The following is a 17,393-nucleotide window of genomic DNA, read 5'->3' on the forward strand; positions in this document are numbered from 1 at the left end:
GACGTATTGGAGCATGAGCTTTCGTGGGTGAATACCCACTTCATCGGATGCATATTTAACATATTTGAAGTATGTTAAAATGCCTCCTTGTCAAATAAAAACCAAAGTGACTGATTTTTCATACATCACTGCATGGCCAGTGTTTTCAATGTTTCCACTTATTTTGGGTGTCCCATATAAGGTACCAAGAGACTAAGCACTTCCAGATACTGTTACTTCAATGGGAGTGTCAAGTGTTCAGGAACTCTCGTAGATCAGTCCTTCAAGTTGGACACCAAAATTAGTGGACACTGAAGATTGTGGCCAAGTCTCTATTATATTCAGTGTGGGGATATAATCTCTTAAAAGGGAAACTAAAAAAGTAAAATTTCCCTTTTCCACTCCACCAACAAGATTTTATGGAACAGTAGGACCAAAGCAAAAAATGGTCAACATGTGCCAACCGGGGAGGAGGAACAATCTAGATATGAAAAAGGTACATCTTAAAATTGTTTATTTTTAATTACTCTGGACTATGTTAGAAAGTGAAGGCTATCAACGAGAAGGCAGAAAATGAAAGTGTGGTGCTGCCTCTTTAGGGGGAAAAGTCCTGCTGCATCAGTGCCTCAAACTTGCTGAAGCAATCCAGAAACCCTAACATGCTCCAAGGGAGATTTCTGATGCAATGTTTGATCAGTGTCCACAAAGAGCATTCAGGATTGCCCTAGCAACAGGACAGTGCATGGATCTTTTGGTCATCCTGCCAGCCCTTTAACGTGGTTTTCTTTGGCACTTTGTTGGCACTGCCTTGAAAATGAAGTTCAGTCCAATCTTGAAGCCCTGCCAAGTTGTTAACAGCGTAGATTTTAATTCCTTTCCCTCTCCTCAACCCCCACATGCTTTTTTTTTTTTTTGGGTGGCTGGGAGGGGAAGAGAGGAGTTGGTTTGGTTCCTGAATTTTATATTTTCTGTTCATGTCTCTAGACTCAGACAGAAAACAGGAGGTTTCACCCTTCTATGGTAACAGCTCAGTGTGCTTTTTAGAGCTCAGTGACAGAATTACCCAAGGATTTATTTTCATGCTTGTCCTGCATCAACCATCCACTAAACTGATTCAATTACACTCAGCTTAAACAGAGGAAAATCTCTCCATTTAAAACAAAGACAACAGCTAGACAACATTGTTTTAAAAACAAAGACTACTTCAACCCTTTGCTGCAACTTCAACAACAGGTTTTAATTATGAAAGGATGAGACTAGAATGGGCAAAACATCAGTTATATGGTGAAGTGACTGAGCCGCTACCATTTAAATCCTACAATACTTTGCAACATCAAGCAAAACTATCATATTCTGTTCTATGTAGGTTCTTATAGTTCTCTCATCACACTAATATCCATACACCTTCCAGGAGTGTTGTGACGGGTCTAACATTTTTTTACTTATGGTTTGTTCTCTCCCTCATCCTCTTTCCGGAGTAGAACTGTGTGTGCGCAATGTAGTGTTTTGTTTTGGTGGGTTTGGGTTTTGTTTGTTTGTTTTTTGTGGGTTTTTGTTGTTGTTTTTTTGTTTGTTTGTTTAACACCGAGTTTGAGTGGAGAGTAATCAAAACTCTTTCTGTAGCTGCTTTTGCAAGTGATTTTTAACTGTGTCCAATGAGTTTAGTGACTTATTCCTTTTTAATTAATTGATCAAATAATGAGTGCCGCTGGACTCCAGGATTTCCATCAAGAATAATATGCATTTTGTAAGCCCTGTGTGGGTCTTGATCTCAGTATCTAAGTGGTCTCTCCATGCACTGTGTTTTCGAACAATTGAAAAGATTCTCATTTTCCTAATGCCAAGACCTTGATAAACCGAATTTGTGTCTTGCCACTGCACAGATCCTAGCAATTTATTTTACTTATTATCCCTCTAGATAAGCATAGCAATAAATTCCAGATGGCCCAGAATTCTGCAGCTAGATAGCCATTCCAAAACAGGAGGACATATAACACATCACTTAAAGGCACTGACTTTAGGTTCCAATTAGACAGCACGTTAGTTGTAATACTGCATGGTTCCACCCAATCCCCAATATTGCATAATTCTGAGTTGGGCTACCTGACCAATTTGTGCTCTTGAAATGAGACTTGTTAGCTTTTCTACTTGTCATAATACTACAGGAGTACATTGCCCCGATGTTTATTCTTCTTTCTGCAATAAGCTTCCTGTGGAGGATAAAAATACTGAGTCTAGTAACATATCTTGTTTTGAGGCGATAATATGGTTTGTAGTATCTAACAAAGTTGATCTATTCTGCATAACTAACAATATTTTGCCTGCTCTAGCACCTTTCATTTCTCTCTCTCTCACACACACACACAGGTAACTATTTACCCCATTTCATATATGGTCACAGAGATTAAATAACTTGTTCAAGGACACACAGAGTCAGTAGAAGAGACGGGAAGAGAACAAGGTAGATAACTGATTAAAAAATAAAAATAAATCAGTTTTTATTTAAATTAACTACAGGTTTACTTTAAAAAACACCCATTAAATTTAAATTTGAAATTATAATAAATTTAGGCCTTAACATAGGTTGTTATCCATTAAAACCGTGTAAATTAATTACAAAAATAATATGAAGCAGGACACCTTCGCTGCCAAGTTTTAAAGAAAGTCAAACCACTGAACTGGTGGAAGTCACTGGCTAAGCACCAGGAACTAGTTTAAGTGGTAAATCAGCTTTTGATAGCAGTAGCCTCTTCTGCAGGTGCAGAGAGAATATTTTCTTTTCCGTTTATTCAACAAGTTCATTTCAGTGACATTCAAAGTCAAGTAACCAACTGGGAGTTGAAAAAGCAGGAAAGCTTTTTCCCCTCTACCAATATATGAATAAAAATAATGTGAGAGAATGCGATCTACTAGTTTCAAAATCTTGAAGGTCATGGTGATCGGAAACAATCAGTTCAATTCACTAACAGTAACAGATAATACCTCCTTCGTTTAATAAATCAATTAGTTTTAAATTAAAACACATTGTTAAAAAAATCTTACAGTAATTTTATTTAATAAAAACATTAAAATGCTGTTTTTGTACATTTTTAATTGAAATTCTATCCAAGCAGAGCTTGACACAAAATAAGTAAAAAAATTGTTCAGTAAATAATGCATCATTATCCATTTTCCAACATAATAAAAATGTACAAATTAAGAATGTGAATAAATGTAAGTTAATATATCTTCAGCGGCCAGTGATGGGACACTAGTTGAGGAGGGCTCTGAGTTACTACAGAGAACTCTTTCCCAGGTGTCTGGCTGCTGGGTCTTGCCCACATGCTCAGAGTCTAAATCATGGGTGGGCAAACCTTCTGGCCCAAGAGTCACATCTGGGAATAGAAATTGTATGGTGGTCCATGAATGCTCACAAAATTGGGGTTGGGGTGCAGGAAGGGATGAGAGCTCTGGGGTGGGGCCAGAAATGAGGAGTTCACGGTGTGGGAGGGGACTCCAGGCTGAGGTGAGAGTGGAGTGCAGGGGGGAAGGGGAGGGCTCCAGCTGGGGGGTGTGGAGTTTGGGGTGTAGGAGGGTGCTCTGGGCTGGGACTGAGGGGTTCAGAGGGCAGGAGGGGGATATGGTGTGGAGGGTGGGGTAAGGGCTCCGGCTGGAGATGAGGAATTTGGAGCACAGGAGGATGCTCTGGGCTGGGATCGAGGGGTTCAGAGGATGGGAGAAGGATCAGGGTGGGGGCAGAGGGTTGGGGTGCGGGGAGAGGCTCAGGGGTGCAGGCTCCAAGCAGCGCTTACCTCAAGCAGCTCTCAAAAGCATCATGTCCCCCCTATGGCTCCTATACAGAGGCGCAGATCCTGGAGGTGTTTCACCCTTCCCTGCAACATGGGGCAGGGTCACTTTCAGGTTTAAAGTAGTGTAAGTGGTGGAGTCTCTATAACTTGAAGACTTTAAATCATAATTTGAGGACTTCAGTGACTCAGCCAGAAGTTATAGGTCTATTATAGCAATGTGGGCACGGTTCTGTGGCCTGCAATGTGCAGGAGGTCAGACTAGATGATCATTATGGTCTCTTCTGGCCTTAAAGTCTATGACAGCGAGGGGCAAACTATGTCCCGCGGGCCACATCCAGCCCGCAGGACCCTTCCCTCTGGCCCCCGAGCTCCTGCCAGGGAGCAGGGTCAGGACAGGCTTGCGGAGGAGCCAGCCCAATTCCCCGGCCGCGCGGTGAGCGGGGTGGAGGCTACCCCCTGGCCCCTCTCCTTCTGCTCCCCTTCCCTCCCTCCCTGCCTCCCTCGCAGTCACAGTTCCCCCAGGTCTGGCGGCGCTGTCAGGGGGACTTCCAAGGGGGGGACGTGGAGTGGGCTGGGCGGTCAAGGGTCCTGGGCCCTGCTGCCGGGGATGGGGCAGAGCAAGCCAGGGCCCCCCTCCACCTCCAGCATGCCTGGCCCCTCTACCCAGCAGCCAAGCCCAGACAGGGAGTGAGCCCTGCCCAACTGCCAGGGAGAGCAGCCAAACGAGCAGGGGAAACACACAGGGAAAGGACTGAGCCCCTCTTTCCCCCACCCCACAGGTAACGTGGGGTAGGGAGAGCAGGGAGGGTTGGATAGGGGGCCCTGGGGAGTGGTTGGGGGTGGGGAACAGGGGGGATTGGATAGGGCATGGACGTCCCGGGGGGATGGTCAGGGGCAGAGAGCAGGGGTGTTTGAATAGGATGCAGGAGTCCCGGGGGACAGTTGCGGTGGGTTGGATGGAGTGGAGGTTCTGGGGGGCTGGATAGGGGGTCAGGCCACACCTCACTGTTTGGGGAGGCATAGCCTCCTCCAGCCTTCCCTACCCGGACCTCCATACAATTTCTGTATCCGATGTGGCCCTAGGGCCAAAAAGTTTGCCCACTCCTGGTCTATGAGTAAGCTATATAATTGCTTAGATAAATGTATATAGATTAAATGTGTATATCCTCCTGGTTAGCAAAAGGAAGCACCAAATTTAGTGTAAAGGCTATTAGTTGCAAATCAATGTTTTAATAGTTACCAACTAATGAGAATCAACCTCTCTTTAGAAAAAAACCTTAAGTAGTACAAATGCAAAATACAATTAAAATTCATTAAAGTCAAGGTTTTCTACTTGCTGACTTAAATCATGAATGAATAGAAGATTTAACTAAAGCAATTTAAATCAATTCAGAGAATCTAGGAGCCCTGACTTCCATCCCCCTTTGCTCTAACTAGACACTGCCCTCCCTGCTGATTACTACTAAAGAGACATTACCAAGGTCCATGGAGCCCAAAACACGCCCTACAGAGTGAGCTTATAAATCAAAACAAGCAAGTACTGAGACACAAGAGGGAACAAGAAATTCAACAAAATAAAATAATCTGATAGGTTTCCATTCATATGCATCTGCTCTTGAATTTTATTGGCCAAACAAACACAGATCCTACACAAATTGAGAAATGTGGTGCAGGCAGATCCCCTATAATTGAGGGGAGAGGGGAAAAGGGGGAAAAACAGAGCCCCTGGCATAGGGAGAAAGGATACGGGGGAATCCTGCAATGAGTAGGAAGGCCAGAGATGAATTTACAGTGGCCAAGGCACAAAATAATTGTTATGAACCAGTTCTACCAGTAGGGATAGTGTTTCTAGAGGAATTACTAACTTGAGGAGTGGTTTTGCATCCATAGGAGTATTATTTGTACAACAGCACCTAGGGGCCAGAGCTGAGATCAAGGCTCCATTGTGTTAGGAGCTGTATAAACACATGGTAAAGAAAGAAATTTTCTAATCTAACAGGTAGGACAGACATCAGTTAGCAGGAGAAAGAGAGAGAGGAGGGAACCTGCCCAAGGTCACAAAGCAGATCAGTTATGCAGCCAGAAAGAGAACCAGGCTCACTCAGTGCCAGTCCAGTGCCCTCTCCATCTCCCATCTATGAGGATTCTGCAAGCAGTATGCACAACTCCACAACAAATACTGATAAAGCTCACAATCCTTCCATCTCCCCCTCTCAATTAGGAAAATTCTCCAACGCAGGTGGCGGCATGAAGGAAGGACCAATCAAACTCTATACAGGGACTAAAACTGGAAGATTAAATGAACCTTAGCAGCCCGAGTTCACATGCTTTAATCTTAAAATGGACCTACAGTGTACACACCCCTGATTACTGCAGTACCATGCCACCTGCAACAGAGACTGAACCAAAATACTCTGGCAAACATTAAGTGAGAATTGACTTTTCCCTCTCTGGACTGAGCTATTCCGCAACATGCTGACAGAGGCATCAAGTTTGAACTGTTCCCAACTGGTGCAGTTTTGTTTCCATTTAGAATCATCTAGTTTCGTAAAACAAACATCAATCGGATTTCCAGAAACATTGTTATGAAAACTGAAAACCCATATTTCAAGACAGACACTCTCAGAGGACAATTTGCCTAGGAAGTAGCTTCACAAGAGTAGACCTTCAAAGGGAGGCCTAACAAAGCAAGCTCCCAGGTGGAAAAATACTAGTAAAAACTGAAAAACATTCTTTTTGCCTCTGCTGAAAGACAATACATTATATCATAATAGCATGTTTAATCCAAGATTACAAACAATTCACAAGTTTTAATAAATTAAGCTTTACAGCCTGCCGTGTGGTGAGAGGAAGTATTGTATACATTTTATATCTGGGTAAACTGAGGCAGATGGCAATTATGCGACTTGCACAAGTACACACGCAGGACTTCTCCAACTCTGTCATTGACTTCATGTCAGATATATGGGTTTCCTTTTAAATGATCATTTAAAACTGACTTCACTTGACATATTTGATTGTTATCTTAGCACGTTCTGTCACAGCAGTTTTGCCAAAAAGGGATTAATTTTCCTTAGGACTCAAGAATTGTTTTTAAACTTGAAAGACTTCTGGCTTCTTTCTCCTCTACCTTCAAATGACTGATGCTGAAATTGCTTTCAAGTCAAACTTCAGAAAATGTCACTTCAAACACATGCAGCAAGCTGCTTGCTTACTATAGCCAGGACATCATGAGCTTCAATCTGTGCCAGGCACATCAACTGAATAATGACAACCAAAGGGGTCATTCACCAGCTCACAAAACTGATTATTTGGCCTGCCATGGAGAAGGCACTAAAATTCAGAGTACTGTTCTAATTACTACATATTGCAGTCCAGCAACAGAATTCTCAAGCATGCCAGGGTACTCCATTACTGCATAAACAGACAACATAACCACACAAGGAACTTGTTAGAGTGAGACGCTATTCTAGTGGGATTTGTTGGGTAAAAAATACATAAAAATCTGTGTATAGGTGACAAATTAGGTTAATTTTGCTTCAGGTCCTCCTAGACCGCAGCCGTAAATTGTCACAGAGTTGCAGATGCATCTCAATTGTATTATTTTGAAAATGTAAAAAATGTAGGATATGCCACACCAGATCAGTCCATCAACTCCAATATCCCACTGCCTCACAGTGGCCAATATCTGATGCTTCAGAAGACAGACTGCCCCTTCCCCATCAAGTCTATGGGTATGGCTACACTTACGGTTTGCAGCGCTGGTAGTTTGCAGCGCTGGTCATCCAGCTGTGCAGGGCTAGCGCTGGTGTGTGGCCACACTCACAGCTACCAGCGCTGGTGTGTGGCCACACTCACAGCTACCAGCGCTGGTGTGTGGCCACACTCACAGCTACCAGCGCTGGTGTGTGGCCACACTCACAGCTACCAGCGCTGGTGTGTGGCCACACTCACAGCTACCAGCGCTGGTGTGTGGCCACACTCACAGCTACCAGCGCTGGTGTGTGGCCACACTCACAGCTACCAGCGCTGGTGTGTGGCCACACTCACAGCTACCAGCGCTGGTGTGTGGCCACACTCACAGCTACCAGCGCTGGTGTGTGGCCACACTCACAGCTACCAGCGCTGGTGTGTGGCCACACTCACAGCTACCAGCGCTGGTGTGTGGCCACACTCACAGCTACCAGCGCTGGTGTGTGGCCACATTTGCAGCATTAGCAGCGCTGTTGGGAGTGATGCATTATGGGCAGCTATCCCAGCGTTCAAGTGGCCGCAACGTGCTTTTCAAAAGAGGGGGGTGGAGTGGGGTCTAGTGTGACAGGGAGCAGGGGGAGAGAGAGAGGGGATTTTTGGAGCCAACACTGTGTGTTTAGCTTCCTGCCTTGAAAAATCAGAACATGTTTCCGACCCCTTAGTCTTAACTCTTAATTGCAAACAGCCTGCAGCCAACATGACTCCCCACTGTTTCATTCACTCCCTGACTGCCTCTCATTTGATTGTTTACAGCCAGGTACAGATGATCACAGCAAACAGGAGCTCTGTTTGTTTTTTAGATAAGCAGCAGCAACCAAGCTCCACGCGGAGCTCGTTCATAACAAAACAAAGAGAGGCTGCATAACAAAACAAAGAGAGTAATTTATAAAAGCATTCTGGGATACATCCTTATACCCTGGAGGCCAATCACAGCGCTGGTGTGTGGCCACACTTGATGACCAGCGCTGCAGCACCAGCACTGGAATCCTTATTCCCCATGCTGAGTGAGGTGTACGGCCAGCGCTGCAGCCAGGGAGGCTGGAGCTGGAGGCTGGAGTTGCAGCGCTGGAAGTGCCCTGCAGGTGTGGCCACTTACTAATTGCAGCGCTGGTGGAGGCTTTCCAGCGCTGCAACTCGCCAGTGTAGCCATACCCTATGAGTCTATGTCCAGAAGCATGAAACTTTGCCCCATCAGACATAGGTACATGTTACAGCAGTCTCATAAAATTATCCAGCTTTTCTTTTTAATTTAGCCACCAGACTTGACTTGATAGTCTCCCACTGCACCAGACACAGATTGTGATGAAATTATTTTTTCACAACGTGTATAATCAATGTTACCTACCAGCAATTTCATCTTGTGCTCTCTTTTTCTCATAGTACAGTGAAGATATACCTTATTCCTTGTCTTTCATAAGCAAAAGTGACCCTGTCACATTATACCTCCTCTTCCTACCAAGGTTCCTTGCTGCAAACTCCAGCCTCACAATCCTTTGCAGCTGGATGCAAGCCACTGTAGCACAATCATCCTGATTCCAATGACACAAAGTTCCAATGCCTCTGTGGCTGCTCATAGCTTTTCCAGTCAGCGGAAACTGACATGACTGTGGTTAAGTATCATTGCTGCTATTCAGAACCCCCTGAAGCTGCTGTGAAATTGTAACTGATGCTATTTTTGTCAATCTACTGCTGCTTAGAAAGTCTATTTGAAAGAGTGGAGTCAGAGACTGAGGCCATGGCTACACTTGCAAATTTGCAGCGCTGCAGCAGGGTGTGAAAACACACCCTCTCCAGCGCTGCAAATTGCGGCACTGCAAAGCGCCAATGTGGTCAAAGCCCCAGCGCTGGGAGCGCGGCTCCCAGAACTGTATGTTATTCCCCACAGGGAGGTGGAGTACGGACAGCGCTGGGAGAGCTCTCTCCCAGCGCTGGCGCTTTGACTACACGCAGCGCTTTGAAGTGCAAGTGTAGCCATAGCCTCAAGCTATTCAGAGGCACCCGCCCCCAATTGGTAAACACATCCTTTCTGGCTGCTAGGAGGCTCTTGGGGACAAGAGGGTGGAGGAGACGATAAGTTCATTTTCCCTTCCAGCAGCCCAAAAAGTAGAGGAATAACAATCTAGATAGACACAATCTAGGCTGTCTTCAAATTTCAGATTTCCAACAGCCAGGCCTTTAATATGAAAGGCATTGCCCTCAAGCAATGTTTAGGGACATCACCCTGACAGAAATTCCAATACCCACGGAAAGATTTTCTGTACCACCACCAGAAGTTGGGTAAGGTAATATCTTTTATTGGCCCATCTTGTCTCTCTAATACCCTTCCAAGCAGTTGAAATAGGGCTTCTCAGCAGCATGCTTCCTTTCAACTACTTCCCATCCTTCATATCAGCCTTTGGCGATAAGATTTATTTCTTTGGCAAATATTTCGAGCTCTGTTGCAGCACTTATTCCTTCTTTCCCACCAGCATGCTTGAGCAGGTGGTTTCTTGACTTGTACACAGTTACTGTCAGAATCTTTGTGAATTTTAAGTATGCTCCTTTGTTTACAAGCACAAAGCAAAGAAACAGAACATGGGGGTGGAAGCATGAAAACCAGACCCAGAAATTTTAATAGGATGGCACCAAGGAGTGCAAATATAATTTAAAGTCCATTCCAATGTTTTACAGAATAGAGAGAACACATTTCAGAGACTACCATGTATGATTTTGTCCTTGTCAGCCAGGACAGTGAATAGGGATAACATTCACAAAAGTACTCCCACTCCTCTTCAAGTTATTATTTGAAAGCGACTGTCTATAATACTTATGACTTCTGTATATCTTTTAATGTAACTACTTAAGACAAACATGATTCTAGATATTTGGTGGGGAAGGGGAATATGTGGCAATATGATAAAGATGTAAGGGCTAGTTTAACGTATGCGCTACATGGGATTCTCAGCCACAAAATTCCCACTTTAAAAAAAAAAATCTCCGTGCAGTGCCTTGAAAGTCAGTACACATCAAAACCAACCTAAGCAAATATTTTACATTTGTGTAATTGTGCACAAGTGTTCTAAGTTAATCTGCACTGTTAAGTTTAATATGCATTAATGACACGTTTTACTTGCTAAGCAAGTCTCTGATTGTGTTTTACAGAGTTCCCAAGTGCACAAATGTCTGCAATGCTAAAAATTTGCGTGCGCATGTTTTGAGTTTGTTCACTGGCAGTGCTCTGCTGATTCCAGCAGCATTAGCTATGGTGAAAGGGGAAAAAAAGAGTTAAAGACAGGCCCTGCTCAGTTCTCAGTCAGTTGACTACATTTTTAGTAAACATGCATATCATATGTAAAGGTTGTTCAACAGGGAAGTCGTAAAATTGGAACTTGGCATCTAAGACTGGACACACAGGAATCTCAGTTGTGAATGGCATTCTAACTTTCCAGCTGTCTAAGGTTTTTCACATTTCCAAGACCTGCATCACATCAACAGTACAGGCAGGCTTTACAGGGCTTTTTTAATCATGAAAAAACAAGAATTCTCACTTGTTTTTTTCCCAAGTTTACACTTAACCCTGAAAAATATGATCAAAGAGAACTCTACATTTACCTACACTAAGCACCAGTGGTTCATGCAATCTCTGATCATTTGCTCTTCTCAGCAGGAGAAGAAACACTGGATTAAAACCCAATGATTTTACATCTAGACTTGCTTGAAGAGGCCTAAAACATCCAGACAGAACACACCACAGCAATAGACAGGATCAAAATTCAGGTACAGCTAATACTTCATTTAGGCCCCATCTACACAGAAAAGTTTTACTAGCTATGCAGGTATAACCCCATGTGGACACTCATTTCAGTTTAGCCAATGCAACTTGGGAAGGAGTTTAAGCTAAATGGAAAAAGCCACTTTTCTATCAGGATAAGAGCATCCACATAGGAGGTTATAGCTGTATAACCAGTAAACTTTCCCATGTAGGTAAGTCCTAAGAGAGTGTCTACACAGGGTGTTACACTAGTATGACTACACTGGTTTAAATTCACATCTTAGACTATACTAAAAAAACAAAACCCCATAACCTTTCCTCTGTAGATAAGGCCTTACCTGATCAGAAGCAACATTTGGGCCAATTACAGGACTTAAAGATTAAGATTTGTTTTGCTAATCTTCACTGACACAATCAAAGTTTACAGCCATTCTTGTGAGCTCTCCGGAACAAGAACTTAAATCAGCCATTCATAAATTTACTGGGATTTCTATGCCCCCAGAAGTTCCAAGTTTCCCTTACCTGCATCCCAAAAGATGGCAGTTATGGAAAAGCCACTTTAACCAATTATCAAAAACTAAAATTCAAGAGAAGACTAGGGGCTAGGAAAAAAAAAATAAACAAAAGACATCCTCCCTGTGGGAAGACTGCAGGGGAGTCAACATAGAGCAGGGGTTCTCAGACTTTTGTGCTGGTGACCCCTTCCACATAGCAAGCCTCTGAGTGTAACTCCCCCCTTGTACATTAAAAACACTTTTTAATATATTTAACACCATTATAAATGCTAGAGGCAAAGCAGGGTTTGGAGTGGAGGCTGACATCTCGCGACCCCTCATGTAATAACCTTGTTACTCCCTGAGTGGTCCCGATCCCCAGTTTGAGAACCCCTGATAAAGAGAGAGGAAGAAACATGTACCAAAAAACCAAAAATCCAATATTTTGATCTTCAAAAGAAAATCTGAACACATGACAGGTATTCCAAAAAATATTTTTAGAAAGCTCTTTGAATGTTAATTACCATCTTACACCAACATAAGCCAGAGGCTCCGGTTAAATAACTGAAGGGAAACTGTTGCACAGCCACCATAGTGGATTTATGCAGACTACAGACAGAAATCTGAAGTACTAGCTCCCATAAGAAAGATCACTCTTATTTGCCCCTGTGCTCATGAAGAAAAGGTAGGCATGAGAGCAGATGAGAAGAGGGTGTGGTGAGGGGGGCAGGAAAAAACACGAAGAAAATTAGACTGACACTAATATGTTAGAACGAAACAGGCCCTTACTCTGCAGCACAGACCCTCCATGGCCTCACGCATGTTGACACACTGGCTATATTAGGAACATGACTGCTTTTAGTACATGGAGATATGCATATTACTAGGAGTAATTAAATTAGACACATTTTGGCAACATTACCAGAGTATAATGGCACATAACTGGATGAAGCCAATGTAATTTAAATACCCACACCCAAGCGTTGTCTGAAGGTTTCTAAAAGATCAATTGCTGGGGCAATAATAATAATTAAGAAAAGGTAAGTCTGTGCAAAAACTACTCATGAGCCACAAAATGTTACAAGTCTCAGGAGTTCAAACAGCACAAAGTTGTATTGTTCCTTCCTCATTTTTAAGGCTTCTTCTTAAAGGGGAAGAGTCTTTTACACGGGCAAGCATTACCTGCAGGGTAGGTATTGGTAGCTGCCCATTTAATTTAAGTGCAAACTACATCAATCTGTTTTATCAAGGAAGTTATGAAATTTGATAAGTAACAGTTTCACTCTGATGACAGATGCTCTGAGAAAAATTAAGCATGATCTTCTGGATTTCACCCATTATGCATCATCACTTCAGATACCCCATCACCAAGAAGCAATTCAGTAACACACATGGCAACATGAAGCCAGGCCCCACTTACATTTCTACCAAAATACTCTGGAAAAGTGCCTGCTAAGATTATGTTGCAGAAATAATTTATACCTGCAAGAGAGCTGCAAAAAGCTTAATCCAACATCAAGTCATTCAGGGCTAGTCTACACTTACCTGCCGGGTCGACACGGTGAGTTCGACTTCTCGGAGTTCGAACTATCGCGTCTAATCTGGACGCGATAGTTCGAACTCCCCGCGCACTCCGGTCGACTCCGGTACTCCACCACTGCAAACGGCGGTGGCGGAGTCGACCTTGGAGCCACGGACTTCGATCCCGCGGCGTCTGGACGGGTAAGTAGTTCGAACTAGGGTACTTCGAGTTCAGCTACGCTATTCACGTAGCTGAACTTGTGTACCCTAGTTCGACCCCCGCCCTTAGTGTAGACCTGCCCTCAGATACAGTCAGACACTTGACCCATCCTCTGTGCATGTTTCACCTATTTCCCTAGCACAGCATTCTGGGCTACTCCCCAATAAGGTTTGCTGTTGGAACCTGTGATCTCCTAGTAAACATTAATCTAATACTTTAACCTATAACAGGCATGCTGAGTTATTACACTATTCACTGAACAGGTAGGCAATAGATTCCTACTTAAGTTTTTTGGAAGATGGAAACATGACATGCCAAGTCAAAATGCCCCCTTCCTGCATTTGTCAAGTAATTTGCCTTACCATGATGGGCAGTGTAACTCAGAAGATCCAACTTAAATGCCCTGCTCTGTCACAGGACTTCTTATGTCAGTGCTTCTCAAAGCCGGTCCGCCACTTGTGCAGGGAAAGCCCTTAGCAGTCCAGGCTGGTTTGTTTACCTGCCGCGTCCGTAGGTTCAGCCGATCACGGCTCCCACTGGCCGCAGTTTGCCACTCCAGGCCAATGGGAGCTGCGGGAAGGCGGCCAGCACATCCCCTGTCCTGCGCCACTTCCCCCCATTGGCCTGGAGCAGCGAACCGCGGCCAGTGGGAGCCGCAATCAGCCGAACCTGCGTATGTGGCAGGTAAACAAGCCAGCCCGGCACGCCAGGGGCTTTCCCTGCACAAGCGGCAGCCTGACTTTGAGAAGCACTGTCCTATGTGACCTGCGGCGACTCATTTAGGGGGAAAGATATTTAAAAGCACCGAAGAATTTAGACACACAAGTCAACAGGATGTTGACCCACTGACTTGTGTGTTTAAATCCCTTTGACACTTTTGACCGTCTCCTAAATCTGTCTCAGATCCCTATCTGTAAAATAGGAACAATACAGTCACCCTTAGAAGGATATTGCGAGAATAAATATATTAAAAGTCTGCGACTCACTCTGATACTCTAATGGTTGCTGCCACATGAGGAAGATGCACACCTCCACCAGGTATGACCTTCAGTGATTAATTTGTAGTGAAAGAGGTGCCTTGGCTCAAGCAATTTTTTTACATTCATAACTGATGCAGCAAGCCCAGAGGTGCCAGGGCTCAGCCGTGGCAAGCCCTGGCACAAATTAAGCAATGACTACCTTCCATCTTTATGATGCGATAGCTCAAGTACTGCCAATACTTCTAAACCTGGAAAAACAGTAACACCCTAAGAAATAGCTTCAGTATCATTAGAATCAGCAATACATGCACTGAACCAAATTCCTTTCCATCTTGCTTAGTCTCATCATTTTGTAAAACATATCATGTGCAGGGCGGATTTGATTTAAATCACTAGTCAGGAACCCTCGATTTAAGCATGGTTTTCTACATAAAAGTACATTCTTGTTGGTTGTTATAACCTTAATACATATTCTTCACAACTCAGAAATAGATGTAGGTTTCATTTTTAGAAGGTACACACTATACATTTTTAAACAGTGATGTATTTTGAAAACTTTTCAGATTAGTTGTACAGCTATATCAGAAAATGAATGATTGGTTATTTCATTTACCAAAGGTAACTGAAGCAGATATTTATGAAGTCACTGGGAGGTGAACTATCTCCAATTCAACAGGTTAATCATTAATATTTGGAGGATTTTCTTGCCATGCCGTATTAGGAAGAGAATATCACTAGATAGACATTTAAATTGTTTTATTTAACTAAAACAACAACATTAAGTATTCTGGATTTTTTTTTCTTCAACAACATATAATATTTTAACAAAACAAGCATATGTCCCTCACTTTTCACATTTATCTCCAGACTTCTTCTCCTTGTCCAGATCTATTCTGCCCCCAACAATCTTCTGTTCATTAAACTTTTTGAAACTTTGCACTTTTAGAAAGAAGTAAGGGATTGACTTCGTGTACACAAATTTGCAGAGGGACAATAGAGTTGAGGTCTCTTATTTCTCACCTCTAAATATTATTTATTTATTTTTTATAACCATTTTTGCTGTTAACAAGCATGTTATCTCTAGAGACACAAAGCCACAGTTTGATAACTGCAAAACTAAGCATCTCTGGTGGTATAGTCTAGACTGAGCACTGAGTCCCATGGGGTAGATAGAAAGATTAACCTAAATAATCTATACAGAAGCCCCTGTAACTCCATAAAATTGGGTCCCTAATCCATGAACTAGTGGAACTCATTTACAAAACTTTTCTTAAACATGACATGAATATATTGCCTCACACTATAGAATTAGAATTTATAATCCCTATTCCATGATGAGATATCTCTGAGCTATAATGCATCTTAATTAAAACAATCTCTAGAGAGGTTTTTTTCCTCAAAAAGCATTTTATCAAATCTGATTTAAATTTTTAAAAAATCTGACTTTTTGTTTGTTTTTTAAATCGCTGTTTTTTCTCCACCCTGATCATGTTGTTTGCCAGCAATACCATACCCTTTCAGGCTTTCAGACAGTAAGCTCTGTGGATCAGGGCCTTCAGTAGGCACTGCAAGGTACAGCATACAGTCATGGCCCTCTATAAACGTGCCCATGCTGGTTGGTATCTTGTTGCATGAGAGCATGGCCCAGACTGCCCTGCAATAGTGCCCCACTAACAACATGCCACATGGACACAGGAGCAGCTTTATTCCTAACCTTACTGCATCCAAGGGCCAAACTTCAGAAGCAGAAGAAAAATTCCTGACCCCTCTCCTCCCCTCCTTGCTCTCAACCCAAGGACTAGGGCTGCAGCTTCAAGCCACAAGTGACAGCTCAGGGAAACCACACCAGGGCAGCACAGGGACCAAAGTAGCTCAGCCACCGACCCCGGTGCCTCAGGGGCAGAAACAACCTAGTCTGCTGGCTCCATGCATCCAGAAGTGAGGAGAAAGTCCTAGCTAAAGCGGTGGTCCAATGCTCAGAGCGCAGCTTGCAACACGCCGCTCATGGGAGGAAACCCCTGCCCATTGTGTACACACACCTTCCTCTCCTCTTGCTAGACCACACAAGGCGCAGCAGGGAGGCGAATGCTCTGCAAACAGCCCTTCTTCCCCCGCCCCAGCCTGGTGCATGGGAGGGGGGCAGCCTCCACGGCTGCACCTCCCCCGCCCCAGCCTGGTGCATGGGAGGGGGGGCAGCCTCCACTGCTGCACACCCGCCGCTCCCCAGCCTGGTGCATGGGAGGGGGGGCAGGCTCCACGGCTGCACACTCGCCGCTCCCCAGCCCGATACGCACTGGGAGGGGCGGTACCCACGGCCCCCCGAGCCCAGCCCAGCCCAGCCCGCCCCTCCCTCGCGAGCCCGGGGAAGGAGCCGCCGCTGCCGCCCCACTCACCCGCCAAGCCCAGCAGCAGCCACAGCAGCCACATGGCCCCGCGCCGGCCGCTCCGCAAACTTTCCTTTCTGCCTGCTCCGTGCGCGAGCCAGTCTCCGCCCGAACCCGGCCCAGACGCTGCGGGCCCGGGCGGGGGGAGGGGGAGAGGAGGGCGGGGCCGGGGGAGGGGCCCGCGGCGCAGCCACAGAGCGCAGCGGCCCCGGCCGGGACCCTGGCTGCGGGCCCGCCCACGCGGCTCCTGTGCCCGGTGCCCCTCTCTCCCTCTTCCCCTGCTGGCGCACCTGGGGCGGAGATTCCCGCCCATGCATGCACCGCACCAGGGAGCGGAGGGTGTCGTTCCTCCTGCACCCCAGCCGGCCACACAGTGAGGGGAGTTAGCATTGCACCCCGTTTCCTAGCCTGGTGCAGGTGTGGGTAGTTACCAGTTACCCCTGCTCCCCAGCCTGCTGCACGCACGAGGGGATCATTACACCCTCTCCTTCCCTGTCTGGTGCACACACCGGCAGAGAGAGGT

General features: G+C 44.9%; 1 protein-coding gene across 4 annotated transcripts in view; it reads right to left on the reverse strand.

Moving 5' to 3' along the window:
* The window catches only part of LDLRAD3 (low density lipoprotein receptor class A domain containing 3), a 230,943-nt gene that overhangs the window by 176,925 nt on the left and 36,625 nt on the right, over positions 1–17,393 (reverse strand). For 2 of the 4 annotated variants that reach the window (XM_045014749.1, XM_045014746.1), the window contains exon 1: positions 2,083–2,149. The exons of 1 other annotated variant lie outside the window; for it this stretch is intronic. In XM_045014749.1, coding sequence (XP_044870684.1) covers positions 2,083–2,134 — 52 coding nt within the window. In that variant the 5' untranslated portion in view covers positions 2,135–2,149. Of the gene's footprint in view, positions 1–2,082; positions 2,150–16,879; positions 17,001–17,393 lie in introns of those variants that run through there. One more of the 4 variants, XM_045014747.1, reaches the window with a different exon arrangement.

Source organism: Mauremys mutica, chromosome 4, assembly GCF_020497125.1.
Source record: "Mauremys mutica isolate MM-2020 ecotype Southern chromosome 4, ASM2049712v1, whole genome shotgun sequence".
Lineage (NCBI taxonomy): Eukaryota > Metazoa > Chordata > Testudines > Geoemydidae > Mauremys > Mauremys mutica.